This window comes from Schistocerca gregaria, unplaced genomic scaffold (genome assembly GCF_023897955.1).
Source record: "Schistocerca gregaria isolate iqSchGreg1 unplaced genomic scaffold, iqSchGreg1.2 ptg000673l, whole genome shotgun sequence".
NCBI lineage: Eukaryota > Metazoa > Arthropoda > Insecta > Orthoptera > Acrididae > Schistocerca > Schistocerca gregaria.
The window spans coordinates 25208-41691 of record NW_026062056.1 but is presented as its reverse complement, the minus strand read 5'-3'; the positions used below and the strand labels follow the sequence as shown (position 1 = coordinate 41691).

At 40.3% G+C, this 16484-nt stretch overlaps 6 protein-coding genes across 10 annotated transcripts; 3 read left to right on the top strand and 3 right to left on the bottom strand.

Annotated features, from left to right (window-relative positions):
• Positions 1-245: 245 nt before the first annotated feature.
• On the bottom strand, positions 246-2169 carry LOC126318658 (OTU domain-containing protein DDB_G0284757-like). The gene is made up of 2 exons (XM_049993474.1): positions 1757-2169; positions 246-1665 (listed from the first exon to the last, which is right to left on the bottom strand). Exons 1-2 carry the CDS (start codon positions 1973-1975, stop codon positions 778-780), a joined length of 1107 nt encoding a protein of 368 aa, XP_049849431.1. The 5' UTR covers positions 1976-2169; the 3' UTR covers positions 246-777.
• A 365-nt stretch (positions 2170-2534) lies between these two features.
• On the top strand, positions 2535-3631 carry LOC126318655 (uncharacterized). Its single transcript, XM_049993473.1, has 2 exons — positions 2535-2706; positions 2805-3631. Exons 1-2 carry the CDS (start codon positions 2545-2547, stop codon positions 3600-3602), a joined length of 960 nt encoding a protein of 319 aa, XP_049849430.1. The 5' UTR covers positions 2535-2544; the 3' UTR covers positions 3603-3631.
• A 10-nt stretch (positions 3632-3641) lies between these two features.
• Positions 3642-7257, bottom strand: LOC126318654 (uncharacterized). Of its 2 annotated transcripts, XR_007557420.1 has the most exons (4): positions 7151-7257; positions 6718-6927; positions 4078-6574; positions 3642-4006 (listed from the first exon to the last, which is right to left on the bottom strand). XR_007557420.1 is itself a non-coding variant. In XM_049993472.1 (3 exons), exons 2-3 carry the CDS (start codon positions 6862-6864, stop codon positions 4247-4249), a joined length of 2475 nt encoding a protein of 824 aa, XP_049849429.1. In that variant the 5' UTR covers positions 6865-6927; positions 7151-7255; the 3' UTR covers positions 3650-4246. The 2 variants fall into 2 exon arrangements, 1 of the variants encoding a protein (XP_049849429.1); XM_049993472.1 differs by having other exon boundaries at positions 3650-6574; positions 7151-7255.
• A 2526-nt stretch (positions 7258-9783) lies between these two features.
• LOC126318633 (uncharacterized) lies at positions 9784-11808 on the top strand. Its single transcript, XM_049993455.1, has 4 exons — positions 9784-9830; positions 9976-10046; positions 10281-10383; positions 10454-11808. Exons 2-4 carry the CDS (start codon positions 10025-10027, stop codon positions 11547-11549), a joined length of 1221 nt encoding a protein of 406 aa, XP_049849412.1. The 5' UTR covers positions 9784-9830; positions 9976-10024; the 3' UTR covers positions 11550-11808.
• A 552-nt stretch (positions 11809-12360) lies between these two features.
• LOC126318613 (uncharacterized) lies at positions 12361-14752 on the top strand. 4 transcript variants are annotated; one of them, XM_049993424.1, is made up of 3 exons: positions 12361-12507; positions 12703-12931; positions 13236-14752. In XM_049993424.1, the coding sequence occupies exons 1-3, from the start codon at positions 12454-12456 to the stop codon at positions 14750-14752; spliced, it is 1800 nt and encodes a 599-aa protein (XP_049849381.1). In that variant the 5' UTR covers positions 12361-12453. The 4 variants fall into 4 exon arrangements, with proteins under 4 accessions (XP_049849381.1, XP_049849380.1, XP_049849382.1 ...); XM_049993423.1 differs by having other exon boundaries at positions 12694-12931; XM_049993425.1 differs by lacking the exon at positions 12361-12507 and having other exon boundaries at positions 12532-12931; positions 13142-14752.
• Positions 14753-15178: 426 nt separating this feature from the next.
• On the bottom strand, positions 15179-16379 carry LOC126318625 (uncharacterized). The gene is made up of 3 exons (XM_049993446.1): positions 15895-16379; positions 15406-15816; positions 15179-15332 (listed from the first exon to the last, which is right to left on the bottom strand). The coding sequence occupies exons 1-3, from the start codon at positions 16268-16270 to the stop codon at positions 15190-15192; spliced, it is 930 nt and encodes a 309-aa protein (XP_049849403.1). The 5' UTR covers positions 16271-16379; the 3' UTR covers positions 15179-15189.
• Between the last annotated feature and the right edge of the window lie 105 nt (positions 16380-16484).

The window sequence follows — 16484 nt, the reverse complement described above, 5'->3', positions numbered from 1 at the left end:
TTGACTACGGTGGTACAACCTGACAAAAACGGCTTCAAGCGAACGGTTGTAAAAAAAATACTAAATTTTCGCATACATTAAGGAAGGCTGGATCGCGGCTCTAATGCACCAAACTTACTTATGGATAGAACACATAAGCTTTGTCCGTTTTGAAGAAACAAATCTATGTGCAGTGCGGTCGAAAGCTTTTTAAGGTGCGGGATTGTAACCAAAGCGACAGCATTTCATATCAACAAAAGATAATATTCTGCAAATTCTAGTTTATTGATTGCTTTTAGATTTTCGTCAATTGTGAACGCCTAATTCATCATGTTGAGCGATTGCTCTTCCCGGATTCGTTATCATCTCTGTTCTAGATACGTCTGTATGAGATTCTGGGCGTAAGTGTGGACATTCAAATCCTAAAGCAGCTGTTGGCAATTAATTGCATAAGAGACCATGTTCGATTAGAGCAGTCTGCGAGTTAAGCACGGCGCGCGGTCTATTATTTTCAATGTAAATATAGTCAGCATATTGCGCCCTATTTGATATGCCCCCCCAACCATTACCGTTTCTTTTTAACCTCAAAAAAAACAATTATGTATAAATCCTTTAACTCGTTGAAGTGTACTGATTTTTTTCCGAAGAGACCAGATGATGGCATTCTCTTCTTCATCCTGTACGATTATGTCGTGTACTCTTTTGCATCTCTTGTTAGTATTTCTTTGGGTATCAAGAAAAGCAGAATAAATGGGGGCAGGACGACGAAGATCGTTTTCAGAAACAGGTTTGTTGTGATCATGGACAAATCTCAATTGTACCGTAGTGAAACTCTTCGTAATGACACAATTGTATTAATTTTTTTGGTTTTTTTTGAGGGGAAATAATATGTAAACATTCACAACTGTCTTTACTTGAACTGATGATGACTATGACTGCACTGAATACCTCGGCCGCAGCTACAAGCGTTAAATGGTCTCCCCAAGTTCCTGATTTTTCCATCGAATTACAATAGCTTTCCCATCCGGTAGGATCGGCGCAAAAATCAAGGAGTTTTGCGCCGTTTTCTAACTCCATTTCAGCATTTTTGCGAAGCCAAGCTACAATCTGACCCCGAATATATCCAGCGTACTCAAACGTTCCATAGAGTTGGTCAGACAGCGAGTTCATTTGGCAGTTCCCGTCTTGGGGCACTTCTTTCCTCTCTCGCATTGAATACAGTGCTAACCTCTCACGCATTCTTTGCTTGGTTTCCAACATCCATTTATTCTCCTTATCAGATCTTTGTTGTTCACTAAAGGGGCTGACCTCTGTGTAAATCGATTTTTCTAGGGAGCTATTAGTCAAAGTTCGGCTCTTATACATGCTGCGTAAAATTTCCGTTTTGCTGTCTAATCTATAAACTGATTTCAAGAGGAAGGGTCCCAGGACGTTCATGATTCTCGAGTTCTCTTGTACCAGCTTTTTGTACCAATCGCAGTGAGACAATGGATGTAAATCAACTAAGTCCTCTAGCTGAACGGACGTCGAATCCGCAATGCACTTATCTATCCAATATATGTATTCCTGATCCCCTAGCATGTAGCAACAACTAGCCAAGTAAATAGGAGATAAGTCGTATATCGAATTGCCAGTTTCCTGCATTTTTACTTTAGATCTAAACGTCTTCACCGCATTTTCTTTACACTTCATCGGGTACACAGCCATGTTCAATTGAATTTAAACAATATAATTAGTAAACTCGTATGTTTTACGCATCAAGGCTTTTTCAACATACTTTTTCTAAGAGCGCTCTTTTGTATTGTAATATTTTAACTTTTCTCGCCTGCCACAAAAAAGATAAGCACCACAACCAAGTGGCCAGTGTGTGCTCTTTTTCTAGTCTATCTATTCTCAGTGCCTCAGATGCATGCTCTCTAGAACTGTTCACGACCTCAAAATAGATATTCGTCGGTAAAACGTCTTCTAACTGTGTTGCTATTCTAAGAAGCTGCATTGAGAACAAAAGGTGAACATAGACGTTGTCAGTGTGAAAGTACAGGACGTGAAACCATTGTAGTTCCCGAGCCCTAGCTATTTTTCGTCTGTCTTTTTTAATCTGTTCTCTCAACGCAAGAGTTTGACAACAGATTCGGTAGTCTATCTGGGTCTCCTTTATTTGGTTCAAATAATTCTCTAACGTCTTGTATGAAATTTCTAAATTCGGAATGAGATAAAATCCAATAATGATAATTGTTTGCAGTTCCCATAAACCTTGAAGCCAAGTATACTGACTTATTTGTTTGCGAGGTTGCTCGAGAATTTTACACAAAATTGAGAGGGAATGATGATACATTTCTTCACACCTTCTGAATATACCTCCTATTTGTTCAATGTCGGCAACATCTACATACATTACTAGCTTTAAAAATTCAGCAGCGAGTACAGCCTTATAAGAGGTTATAATGTTATAAATATAAATACCTCTATTTTTTGCAAAAGTTATAGTTTTATTGAAATAAGATATTTTTTTTCAAGTTTCTTATTGATGTCCTTTACACCATAATATCTAAAGTTTTAGGGTATATGAGAATGTTGCAAGATAAACCTTCACCTCCCTGCTGTAAGGTCCTGATGAAAGAGAGTGACTGGAATTTGGCATGGATTCAAGCCAGAAAGGATTGCCTTTCTAGAGCACCCTCTTCCATACCTAGCGACCATATTATATTCACAGATGGCGATGTCCCGGTAAGTCAAACGTTCCATATAAACTAGTCGGTATTTACTAATAAAAAGCTGCTGAATCACGAGCTTACTATTTTTTTTGAAAATTTCCGTTAATCCAGTTCATTTTGTACCTGGCGAAAAATCTTCAAAAAAAACCCAAAAGTTTTTTCCATAATTATTTGCGAAGTGGCGATGATAGCTATGATCCCTTTTTGCATCCGTCTAAAAACCCTCTCTACATTGGCTCTCCTAACGACGATTACAGCATACTTCTTAATAAATTCAACCTTGTCGAAAATCACCTTGTCGTTGTCACCGAGAATCCAGAATCCCAACTTGACCCTTTGAAATTGGCAGATTTTGAAATACTTTGGAAATGCGTCTCTCGCTTAAATATGATCGGATTTTATAATTGTGGTCCTCTTTCCGGGGCTAGTGTATCTCATAAACATATGCAGTTCATTCCCCTTCCTGACATCCGTGAGCTCGCTGAAATGAATATAAATCTACCTATTGAAAAGCTCATTCAACGTGATTCATTAGACATTGAAAATGCAGTGCCTTTCATAAACCGTAAGATCCCGTTTTACAATTATTGCTTTCAGTTCAATTCAAATGATGTACCTCAAGAAACCATTATTAAGAAAACATATGAAGCATATGTCAAAATAATGGATTCTGTCACTAAAAATCTTTCGCTGACAAATACAACCCCTTCGTACAACTTTCTGCTAACTAAGCGCTGGATGCTAGTTGTTCCCAGAAGTCAAGCACATTACGAAAATTCTGACCTATCAATTAATTCACTCGCATTTTCTGGGAGCTTGTTTGTAAAAAACATGTATCAATACAATTCAATACGGCATCTGGGGCCCATGAACGTTTTAAAGAGGGTAACATTTCCACATCTATTTTAATAAACCAGAAATAGAAATGTTTTAAAAAATTTGCAAAGATTTCATTGGTGCGCTCCAGGGCTGAATGTCAGGTTGTTGTTATTGTAAAAGTACCTGTGTGTCAAATATCTTTTTTTTTTTTAATAAAAACAGCCTACATGAACCCTTTCTTGGACCTAGATATTTTGAATCGTTGTCCTTGTCCTCACAGAAAAATGTTTACTTCTTTTTGCTAATGAATTGCATTCGTCTGTACTTTAATCATCATCTGAAAAATGACGTCCGAGTAAAGCTTGGACATGCTACTCACGATGTTTTCTATCGAGCTGAGATCGCAATGACAGACACCCGAAAATACAGGGCTTTTTATTTCTATCTATCGGTCGATGGATGTACTCCATTTTCCTGTATTGCTCTCTCTGTCACTGGAATTTATGGGCGTAAGTGAGAATATATCATTTCAGCATCTTATCACAAACTGGTGGCTGGGGCGTACTTTAAGCGATCTTCATTTTTTTATCGTTTTGATGCCTCAAACAAAGGCATTTCTCTCTCAAATTTCGTTTTTATCCTTTTCGATCGATCTGTGAGTAAAATATAAACACAACTCTAGACAACCACATTTTGCATCTCGAATTCAGACCCGTTCTAGAGATTACTGCGAATCAAACCGCATCCTCGTGTTTCAATATGATATTCCTACCCTTCTTTCGGCAGTTCACCAGCTGAGCCAGTAACGCAGCGCAATCCGCATTCACGACTGCTCTACAGGCTTCATGTAACGACTTTTGCATTTTTTGATCGTTGAGTATTTTCACCAAGTGACCACACAAATTAGATAATTCCATGCCCGGTGGAATCCTTTCTATCAACTTCAACGCGCTGATGTGAGTACCAACTGCCTTTTCGAGCAAGGCAGACAAAAATTTGGGCTTATCAATACAACGCTCGATTCCTTCATCCCAAAGCTCCTTCTCGTTTTTCTTTTTCATATAATCAATCGTTGCGTCTGCATCACCAATTTTGTCAATCAAGACGGTTAACGCCTCTTGTGAACTCCCGATTCGGTCGTAGATAAAAACCATGTCGCGGTACAACTTCTTTTCGGAGCACACACGGAGTGCCAAGTTAAAATCGTATGTTTGCGATTCAGTCAAGAAACGTTGTAGCTTTGGTAGGTCGTATTCGGTGTATAACTCAATTTGCAAATCGTGATAAGGTCGGCTCTCCTCTGAGCCGTTCTCAAATAACCTGTGCAAGTACTGAAGAAGGAGACGCCTTTCTGACTGCAATTGTTGTACCACTTGTTCCACGGGAATTTTGTTTGTGTTCGCGACGAGCAGCTCAATCGCTTTATCAGCATTACCCTGAACCATTGAAAGAATCTTCTGATTTAGATATGTAAATTTGTCAAATCCGTACTTGGAGACCAGATCAAATGTGCTCTCGTTCAACTGAATACGTAAATCGAGGGCTGAGTCGTATTGCTCTTGAAATATGTACAGATGCGTGAGCGCTTCACACAAATGCTTTCGGTCTTGATTCAGCTCATCAGCTTGTGCAAGAGTCAAGCCTTGATTTGCTTTATCGCTGCTCAAGACAGTGAGGTTATCGGACACGTTGAGCTTGCAGACAATTTTGGAAATACGGTCCCTGGCTATTGTAATGATGTTCTCGACTCGATAGAGCTCCTTCGGCCATTCAGCCACGGTGCGATGAAATGCGGCCAAATTGGTCTTCAAAAGGTCATTCAAAATCAACTCGTAAAGCATAGAGTTCAGAACAGGACCCTGAGTTGGTATATAGGAGACGAGTAGGCTGAGCTGGCCTCGCTGCTCGAACCGCATAATCCAATAGCTCCACAAATCGCAATCCTTTCCCAAAACCAGTGGGCATATTTCGGCCGCCTTTTGAGCTCGTCCAGATGAGAGTAAATGTTCGAGGTATCTCTGCCCAATTTCAGCTAGGCTAAAATCTTGATAGTCGATTTCGCCTGCGGAAGATGCGGATTGAACGAGCTGTAAGGCCTTCTCATAGTCCTTACGCTCTATGAGCCAATTCAAATGATCGTTGAAATTGAGGGGCCTCGCCAAAATAATGTCTCTAGGAGAAATGATCCAAAAGAATTGACTCTCGTCGTCACCGGAGACAGGAGCCGAATAAGACAGCCGATAATCGGCTGCTCGGTACAGCGAAGAATCGTGCATAGGAAGGAGGTCTGAGCAGATAATCATACCGTCCTCAGTTACAACATGCACCTCTGGAAAAGAAAAATCGTCTGTTTCTTTTCCAGTTTCGTCAGCCTTTCCACAGACTAGCACCACAAAGTGCTGGTTGTAGGGGGCGACCCCACAGACGAAATAACCACTGGTTTCGAAAATAGCCACGATCTCGATTATTTTTGAAGATGATAAAGAGGAAATCTGGGTCGAGACTGTCTTGATCTGTACAACTTGAACGGTGCTCGCCCAGCCAATGATTAACTCATTCGCGCTCCTCCAGACAACCGAAGGATAAGCATCCGAGGGGAAGTCTTTTGGACTTTCAACATAGGCAATTATTTGCTTTGATGTCAAATCGTAAATTCTGGCACCCGCCTCATTGATCCATGCAATCAAGGAATCTTGCCATCGCACGCAATAGATGACGCCTTCTCCTTCATGAAGCAGTGAGTCATATTTGCTGATCCAACTGCTCGCTTTGAGAATGAGCTTTCCACTTTTTCCCCCGACTACAAATCCCCGGCGACTAGACTTTGTGTAGTGAGGTTCAATTGAGACGGAGAGCAGCGGATGTCTGTAATCAGTGCGCGCCACATTGTCAGTATATAACCCATAAATGGCTATACTCCCATCTTGGGAGCATGAAGCAATGTGTTCTCCTTCGATGTCTATTGAAATATCATTGATAGATGCCACATGTGAGCTGAACTGCTTGATTTCCGTGCCGTCGTAGTCCAAGACGTGAATGCTGCCCCACTGGGTTCCTAGAGCCTTGAAAAAATGTTGAGGATGCGGTGAAGTTAAGAATAAAAAGGACAAAGATTCCTAAAAAAATAAAAACCAAACTTTCTTTCTGATCCTAGAAAGTGGCTCCTCGCTATGTCTTTTCCGTCTGATACAGTTGCTGTACCTACAATGAATTTTTCGTGTACGGCCAGATAACTAACAGGTTTCTTGACAAGGATTTCCGACACTGAATTACCAAGTCGTTGGTACTTTAGGAAGGGCTCTTCTTCTGCAAGTACGTCCTGGCTGTTGGACACCGATTGCATGTATTCCATGAAAGACGAGACGAATAGGACGCATTTGCAGACCGGTAAATCGCCTAATAAAGAAATGTATGCCTGTGCGTAAATTGTAAATTGCTTAGCTCTTCCTGCATAGGGAACCTAATTTTTGGTGCGTTTTTATCCAAGGCGCGGCTCACGGGTGTCTGGTGCTCATTGATTGGAAATGGAGCAGCTCTATACTTTTACAGAGAAAAATATGAACGGTCTGTTTCTCGATCAACGGTGAAGTAACACACAATAACGCATATTCTTTGGTTGAATAAATAGAAAGACGTACTGAGCAGCAGAAGGGTGCTTGGATTTTGAGATTACAAAGCAGGGTTTCGTACGAATATATACAGACGTTATGAAGAACCCGCTTTTACATAGATACCAGTATTTTATGAACTCGGGGACTCAAAATATGTTTTAAAAAAATTTTGCATTACTCGTTCTATGTATTCGTTTAAAAAAATTTTTCGTGACCAACACTCATTTTTTATTTGTAGGCTTTTTTGCTTCCACATTTTTGAACTATGCCCAATTGATGTCCCCATTGTATGCCGTTGCCTTTTCGTAAAAAAAGTAATAGAGTAGTAATTTCACAAACGTTCGGTATCTTTTAAAAATATAAAAGACTATGCATATTAAGGCAAGCCTATCAAAAAAAATACATGTCTTCTTTGTTATCAAGTTCCATACACTAGAATTTTCTAAATTAATAGCGTGCGCAGATGCGCAATAAGAAAAGTCTATTTACGACATTGAGATTCCTATTGAAGGTTGGGATCGTGGCAAATTTGATAGAAAGGAAACAAAGATGAATATCTGCACAATTTCCTAACCTTCACAATTAGAAGTGTGGTCTACAGTACTCCCAGGACGCACACTTCCCAAGGATTTGGTTCCTGTTGCTGTTTCCGGTTCAGCCTCGCTTGATGACTCTCCCCGCATTTCTTCTTGCTTTCTTTCTTGACCCATACTGCCTACCTGAAATTGTCCGCCTTGCATCTTTAAAGCCTCAAACACTTGATTCTGAAGGTCCTTGAGGGCGGCTACCAATGTCAAGGGATCCATTCGCTCGACATCGCTTTTGGCTTGCAATTTGATGTATTCGGTCTGAAGACGTTTTTTATGCTCCCTCAGGATTGTCGGGTCGTATGCAGGGTCATCTAATTCAGTTTTTTTAATTTTTAGCTCGTTGATCAGCTTGGAAATATCAGCCCGTAGTTGGCGGAAATGTTGTTGCTTTTTTTCGAGTTCAGTCAAATATTTTTTCAAAACCATCTGGTTGGTCTCGTATTGGCTCTCAATAATAGAGGCCTGCTGTTCGCGAGAACTAATCTTGTCGCCGATGATCGCGTCGGAGAGTTGCATTTTTTTCAGCTGAATACTGAGTCGCCTGATATCATTCGTCAATAAAGAAATCCAACTCTTATTGTTAGAGTAATCATATACATTGTCGCACATAGATAGTTCTGGGAATGTGTCGTAATCTGTGATGAAGGGATATTCTAGATAGTTGCTGCCAGTAGCTAGAGGAAAATCACGATAGGGAATTTTGCCTCCCAAGTTCGACTGATAGGAAGGATGAAAGTCCAACCAATCCAGTCTTTCGAACTCATTTAAAAATTGCATTGGACTTGGACGCTGAGGTAAAGTCGGGTTGCTTTGCTTTTCAGTTTGAGGATTTTTCGTAGTCGCATTGACTTCAGGTGCTGTATTGATTTGAATAGAACCCTGACTTCTACTCTTCATTATATTGGTACCATACATTATGGTGTTGATTGCGTCCTTATCAGATTCCGAGTAGTTAACGCTGTTTGTTGGGGGTTGTTTTTGAAGGTTTTGTGATACAGAGCCAACCGGGGGGTTTTGAGGCACCATCGTTATTGAATCAGGTAGTTCCTCACCATTCAATCGTTTTATAATCAGATGCATGGCGATACAGAACTCTGATTGATTGAGTTTGAAGTCGTGATCAATGTCTGAGAGAGCCCAAATTTTAGCCAGTTCCTCGTTTGGCAATTTACTCGTCGAAAACAACGTGACTGCTGTCGGACCATCGATGAAGTCATCGATGTTGTACTGTTTAAATATTTCCAGATAGCAGGCTGCCTCATTCGGATAAATATAGCAAGATATGGATTTGGACTGCCGATGCTTCGAATTGGAGTTACTGGTTTTATCTTCTGTAGCACTCAAAATGTCATTTGGCCTCGGGACAGGAGAGAAGGCATAAAATATGTTCCTACGACCAGAAGGGGAGGAAGATAAATCATCAGCTGCTGTTGGCTCTCCAGACATGTAATCCACAGAACCTAGATATGTACAATAAGTAGTGACAAGAAAGAAATGGTGCGAATTATTTATTAGCTACAAAACACAATTCGATCATATTTTTTTAAGATGGCAAATATCGGAACTCCTATCAAGCGCCTAGATAAATCAGTGTGTGTACTCTACTCAATAAAATCATTCAGGCTTTTTCATAAACAGTGATCTCGTCGATTGTCTTAAATACATGATGAAATAATAAATATTTAGTGTTTGTGCTTTTAATTGAACCTTGAAATCCAAGAAATAGAAATAATCCCACAAACGTTTTCTATTCCTACGTTTTCTTTTGCTTCATGGAGATTTTCAAATGCGAGTATAAAGTCCTGTATATAAAATTCTGCGCAAAATCAGATGAACTGAGCATATGCTGTGCATTGAACCCTTGTTGTGCCTTTAAATTTCACCTGCGCATCACCAGCCACGCTTGTCTTGGCTATCTTTCAAACGCGTAGTCCTAGAAATTTTAGGTCTGAAGGGCAGCTTTACTAATCCATCTCTAAATTAAGCATACTGCAGCACAAACTGTTCAAAAGCTGTTTTTCTCATTTCCAAGAGAAAAAAAAATGGGGTTGTATATGCAATAAAGTTTGATTTGAGTATCAAAGCTCAGGCAGAAACCTGGCTTTTTTTAATGTATCGTATGTAGACTTTCAACTCTGAGAAAATTTTGGTTACCATATTTTCAGGCCTGCTAAAAAAAGCGACCGGCATAGAAGTGTAATCAAAATTATTAAAAAAGAATTTGCATCTTTTTTTTCGCATCCTAAATTGTATGTTGTATAGTTAGACAGTTCAGGCTGCGCTGAACGTTGAGAAAAAGAAAGAAACTCTAATGTACGAGCATGCGTTACAAGGTGCGTTGAGGATAAATAGACCATTCAAGTGTTCGCGAACTGGCCGATGGCTTGAAAAAGTTGTTGTTTGATCGTCTTTTGATAATTTAATGCACGGCCGATAAATGTTCAACTCAAAAATCTTAAAATCGTGTATGCATTTATGTGCGAATAATTTGATTTTTGATCACCAAACATGTAGCTATCGAAGCACTCTCGCCTGATAGTTTCCTTCTGCATATTTGATGTATATAGGCTTGCTCAAGAACAAATGGTATATCGGATGTAAGGGCATCGAAGTGTCTAACAAAAAATTATCGGGCGGACAAATTTGCGATATCCGAATGGTTTTTTTCCGGTATGCATCTATTCGTGTGATATACGTACCTATGTATTTTTTAGTGATTTTGACCCTTTCTTGCCATTAGGTCCCGCCAGGGAAAAGTGAAGGTTTTGAAAGATCGCGAAGTGAAAAACGGATATTCATTGCTTGAGGGTTCTACTATCAATTCTCGTCGTGGAACCATTCAGTGTTCATACAATGGCTGGAGATATGACGGAAATGGCAATTGCATTTCTGTGCCTGGAATTGAGCCGAATCATCAGGGTCTCAAAAATTATCGCATTGCAAGCTTCCCAGTGTGCGAGCAAGATGGCTACGTTTGGGTTTGGTTAGGTGATGGCAAACCTAGTGAACAGCCCCCCGAAGTTCCTTTTGACATGAGCCAAACAATCTGGAATCAGCAAACACAAGTGATTGATTCTAATCCTATACTGTGTATTCAACATGAGATGGATTGGGCGTCTTCCTTTTTTCAGAAAGATAAAATGAAGTGGATGAACAGACGATTGATTCCTGGACTGTACAAGCCCGCACAAATTGTCCATCCCTATCACTTGACGTTAAAATCAGATGGGTTTGAGTTATATCACCCTCCAATTGGCCAAAAAAAGTCAGTGAGTGCTCTATCTGATATGATTGACTCGAATGGGAAACTCCCACGAAATGGCTGTACATCCGAATTTTCAGCTTCTTCAGCACGTGTCATTCACCGAAAATGGCTCAAGTATCATTTTTGGAGGAAATTCGGCGATTACACCGACATTGTTCACTTCGTCCCCCTCATCGACCCCGTCACTAGACACATCTCAACACGTGTTGAATACATGTGGACTCCTTGGTTATTGCCCGGATATTCCTTTCAGAGGAATCAAATTACATCACTACCTTCCTGGATTCCATGGGCCTTACCGCGCACTAGAAAGGCAGATAAACGGCATTTGCAGTCTATTGACCCCTCCCAATGCATTCATCCGAACCCAAAACAAGGTTCATGCGAACTTTTTCCTGAATATATCAAGAGATTATTCCAACCGCCCATAACTCCTTCGTGCGCGCGGGAACTTGTTTTGTTGATGTTTTTGTATCTAAGTCAAGGAAACAGTACTCTAGAAGGATTGAAGGAGATAGTGGGTCAAACCAGCAGTTATGGCGAACTTTTCGCCGCACACCTAGGTGATTAATCTACCATCTATCGCCTTATCTTCCTGTTGAATTGCGTGTATGTGCCGCTTGTTTTAACAAGTTTTTGAGAATTCGATTTCAATTTCTCTAGAAGTCGGAAAATTGCAAAATTCTGAAAGTAGAAGATTGGAATATTCGCAGATGCACGATACCACTAACTCGGAATCTGTATACAAGGCCTTGAACTTTATCTTGCTTCAGAAGTGCTATAAAACGTCCATCGTTATTAAAAGTTCGACAGTTAGTTTACAACTGAACTATCTTCAGAACGCTTTTTTTGCTTTTTTATACTTTCTGCCTATATACATGCTGTATTGATAATTTGTTCGAGCAAATCATCGTAATTTGGACCAAGGGTGGATGAATTTGCACGTCAAACTTCTTTTTATATCATGTATAGGCTTCTCGAAAAAGCTTCTGGTTACCAAAATTTCGCTGCAAGACAAAGTTTGAAATTTTGAGAGTCGCGAAGTTACCTGCCGCCTAATCACGTTACTTACGGCTTTCTCGAAAATTAATGATGTTCCTTCACATGAGTTTTTGAAATTTTTTTCATAACAAGAAATATATCTCTTTTTTGTGGTACACACAACAACAGATAAGATATTTTATATATGGGACTCACGCTCGTAGGCACGTGCTCCTCAAGATGACTAACGCTACCTCAAGCGAGCTCTTTTTTTTGCTGTGACTTTTTTTTATTGTATAAAAATCTGAAAAATGATTAATTTCACGCTATATACTTTATTGTGGAATTCTGCAACAAGGAATTGGAGCATCTCACATCTTCTCAAAACTCAGTGTGTGTCAATTCGTAGCACACTCTATCCATTCACTCTAACCCTCATTCACGTGACGGCTTGCTCTTGCCAGTGCTCACCGTAGTTTAAAGCTGGATCTTTTATGAAGATGGAAAACCTACCAATATCTGAAGTGGTTAACCACCCAGACCGGTCTGTATGTATTTAGGTACTGCTTTTATATAGATGTCTTGGCAAAAATTCCTCAACAAACAAGAGAAATTAAGTATCGAATTAGTTGCATATGCGAAAGCTATGCAGTATTTTCGTTTCTATCTCGCCTCGATTACACTGTCTCACTCACCTCGGAACCCTCATTCCAAAAACGGTCGAAACATGAAAGGATCTAAAGAATTTGCAAATATCTCCGCTGAATTTATCCTTCAATTGCACTTGTTGGCAAAACAGAAGAGCCAGGATCTACTTGGAAGGTGCCCGACTTAGTGAATCCTTCAAACTGGGAATGCTCAATCCAGAAGAGTTTATGCCTACCTATTTGATCCTCTCTCAACCAGTAACAAAGAAGCCACCTGCTATTCTCAAAAACCCGGATGGACAAAACGTGCCCTTATTCTGCGATTGTATGTAAAAAAATTTTCACATTTTTCTGAAAAATTTAAGATTACCAATACCACTGTCAAACGCCTTAGTCGATCGGACATCCATTTCCGCCGCAAAAGGCTACATTGCCAAATCAAGGCCATGATAAAATATCAGCCTGGCCATCTCTCCTGAAAAAATACATTTTCTCTCTTTTTTCTTTGACACTTACCGGACGACGTCTTCTCTAGCCACGAGCTTTTACGTTGACGTGCAGTAAACTGTCCCCTCATCATAGAATTTCTGTTTCTCACTTCTCTCTGTTGACCGGAATTCTATTTTTAGATAATAGCCATTCCCAATTTTTCGAAATCCAAGTTTGGCGTCGTCTCAAAGATGGCCGGCTTGTGATGTATTTGCCAATCGATCCCTCCCAGCCGATCAAATCGGTGGCACTCACTGTTCCACCGAAATCTGCTAACTACAATATTTGCACCTGCGATCGAACTTCTGCGCCGATGCATTTCCAAACTGACAAGCCATTTCAACCCTTCAGGACTACAATCAGTCAAAAACTGGACGACGTAAATGCCGATCAGCAATATTACTACCATCATTACGTACAAAAATCAGAACCAATCAATCCAAGTGAAAGCATAAAAATCACCAAGGTAGGTACCAGCAAAGACCGTCTCTACTGCACCATTGATTGCATCAAAGGCCTTAAAGTTCAAAACTTAATTTTAGTTGGTATTCTGCGTATCGGTGATACGCTTTATGTCTCACCTTACACGCCCTTCCCCCCTCCCTCGAGTAAAAGGCGTCTGAACAGGATAGACTTTTATCACCGTCTCCACGATCAAAAAAATGCGTTTCTCCCTGCCAAGCGACCCCTGCTGTCGCAAGAACAGCATCTCAGCGAGACCACACAAGTTCCGAGTGCAATGGAGAAAAAAATCTCCTGGAACCATCTTATTCAAGAAATTCAAGAATTGCCAAATGCAGAATACACCTATCAAGTGCTCGAACTCCTGATTAGTATAGGCGTCAAATTCGAACACAAACAACCTACTATGGTTCGTACTGAAATTCTAGAATGGTTCTACAGCAACAACGTCCCCTGTAAACTCAAACTCCGTCTGGGAATGATGAAACTTTTTTACCAATCAGTCTTCTTCGGTCCCATTTCCTCTACGGCGGCATCTGACCTGCTCATGGCAAAATACTATTCCAGTCCCTCTTGTGGCTACTACCTCATTCGTTTTTCATCATACGCTATCTGCCCGTATCTCGAACTCCAAGGAGTCATCGCCGACCAGCAAATGAACGCCATCAAGCCTTACAGTGCCACTATCAAATTTGACATCGAAAACACATCAAGAAATATCCTGTATTGGCTAGACAACGAGCAAAGCTCTATCAGGAACCTAACCGAACTATTGGAACACATTTCCACACTCGCATATTGGTCCCCTTTGTCACGAGATGAAGCACTCTATTCCGATTATTCGTCATCTTCCATGCCAATTGAACTCAACAACGACCTCAGTTTTCTCAACGACCCCTATACAACCCTTTCCGGTTCTGCTCTGGCCACGGCTTCGTCTCCTTCTAACTCTTTCTTTAGCCATCCACAGACGCCAAAACTGGTCGAACTCACTTTCCCTAACTCCGACATGCTCGTCAAAACACCCCCAAGTCCGATGTATTTGGCCAATAACGACGTGTGCCCTCACCCCACTTCTTCTGTGAATGACCCTTCCAACCCTATGCTTTTCCTCTCTAAAATTAATGATCCTATGCACGACCAAATGAAACTTCAAGATGGAGGATGTCCAGGGTACATTTATACCGATGCATAAACCGCGAAAACATTGTAAAGATATCACGTAACGTTATTACCAATTTGGGGTCGTCTTATCGTCGCAAACTCCGCGTAACTAGATCAAATATTCTAAATGCTCAGTAGTTTCACTCTCTCGGTAACAAAGGTTGAAAGAATTCTTTGCACACTTTTCACGTAACTACCTAATCCAGCATTGTCTAAACACCCTTTTTAGGCTATATAAAAAAGTCAACCAATCCTGTTCGAAATGCATAAAAGCATATCAACCTCTGCGTATGAATTTGTTTTTTCTGTTCAGACATAGGTCTGCCTTCCAGAGAGGCATGCATCAGTCAAAAATAAAGCAATTTCAATTTTAACTGAATTGCACATTCTTTGAAAAGTTCAGCTAATTAATTAGCCGTCTTATTCAAAACGTATAAAAAATAGGGTCTGTCAGATAATCAAACTTTTTTATTCATTGCTCAATATTCTCTCAACGATGCCCTCAATTGAGTTGATATGCGCGTGAATCGCCTTCATGTTCTTTTCTCTGTCCCTGAATCCCATTGATTCGAGCGCCTTCATATGGCGATGGACCAAATATGCTTCTTCATCTGCTTGCATAAATAAAAAAAAATTAATTTTAAGAAACGAACAAATACTGTGGCGTCAAAGAATTAAGCGTACTATTTGTTGTACAACCCATGTTGTGTGCCGTATAACGATCTTTAATGATATCCATTTCTTCCTTCAGGAATCGAATCTGACATTTTATTTCCTGCACCTTGCTGTTGATGATGCGTCCCAGCGGCTCGAGGACGTTGTCTTCGAGCGTTTTCGAGGCTGTTTTCAGCATAGATTGCATCTTGTTGACGGCAAGTTCCAATTTGGCATCCAAATCGAAAGCCTCGATACGTGCATTAAGAGTATCATACATGAGTATCAAATTATCTTCAATAGGCCTTTGCGGGTCAAAGCCTTTATCCAGTGGGAATAAGTCTGAGGCATTTGCAACAGACGGTGTGTCTTTTGAGTCAAAGCTTGGTACTTTACTCTCACCACCTTGGTCGCCCATTTCAGATGTGTTCTCCGAATCCGCTATTCATACGAAACGCGTAAGTTTTCACCGCAGCTTGGGCTTTTTCTTTTCAATTTTACAGAAAATTTATCACATACCTTGAAGCGTGTCTTGTTTGATTTCTGCTTGTGCCACCTCACCTTTTTCTAGGCATGCTCGGTCAGGTGCAGCAGTCTCTTTGTCCTCTTCGATGCGAGCTGTCTCTGGCTCGGTTTTAGGTGGCAAAAGTGTCATTGGGATTATGAATAAATGCAAAAGAGTGCTTTTGGGCTGCACATGCTGGAGTTGCGTGTCATCTGATATCGACACCATACTTCCATTCTCATCTTTTTTCATGAATACGAAGTTTGATGCGTAGAGTCTTGGAAAAGTACTTATTGCTAGCTGCTTTAGCACTGCATAGCTAGGAAGTTCGCTGATACCAAGGGCTCTTGTATCATTACCCAGTTGAATCAAAAGCATTAATCGGGACATGACTTTTTATCATTAACTTAGCCTAGAGAATTAAATTTCAGCGATAGAAAAGCAAAGTAGGAGCCGTGTGCTTGGAAATAATGAAAAAGAAATAAAAATTCTACTTAAGCTAAACTTATGACTCGAAATATTAGAGTGAGACGAGCGACGAAAGACACTGTTTTTTTAAAATGCAGGAACAAAACAACGAGACAGCTATTTATATTAAATAAAG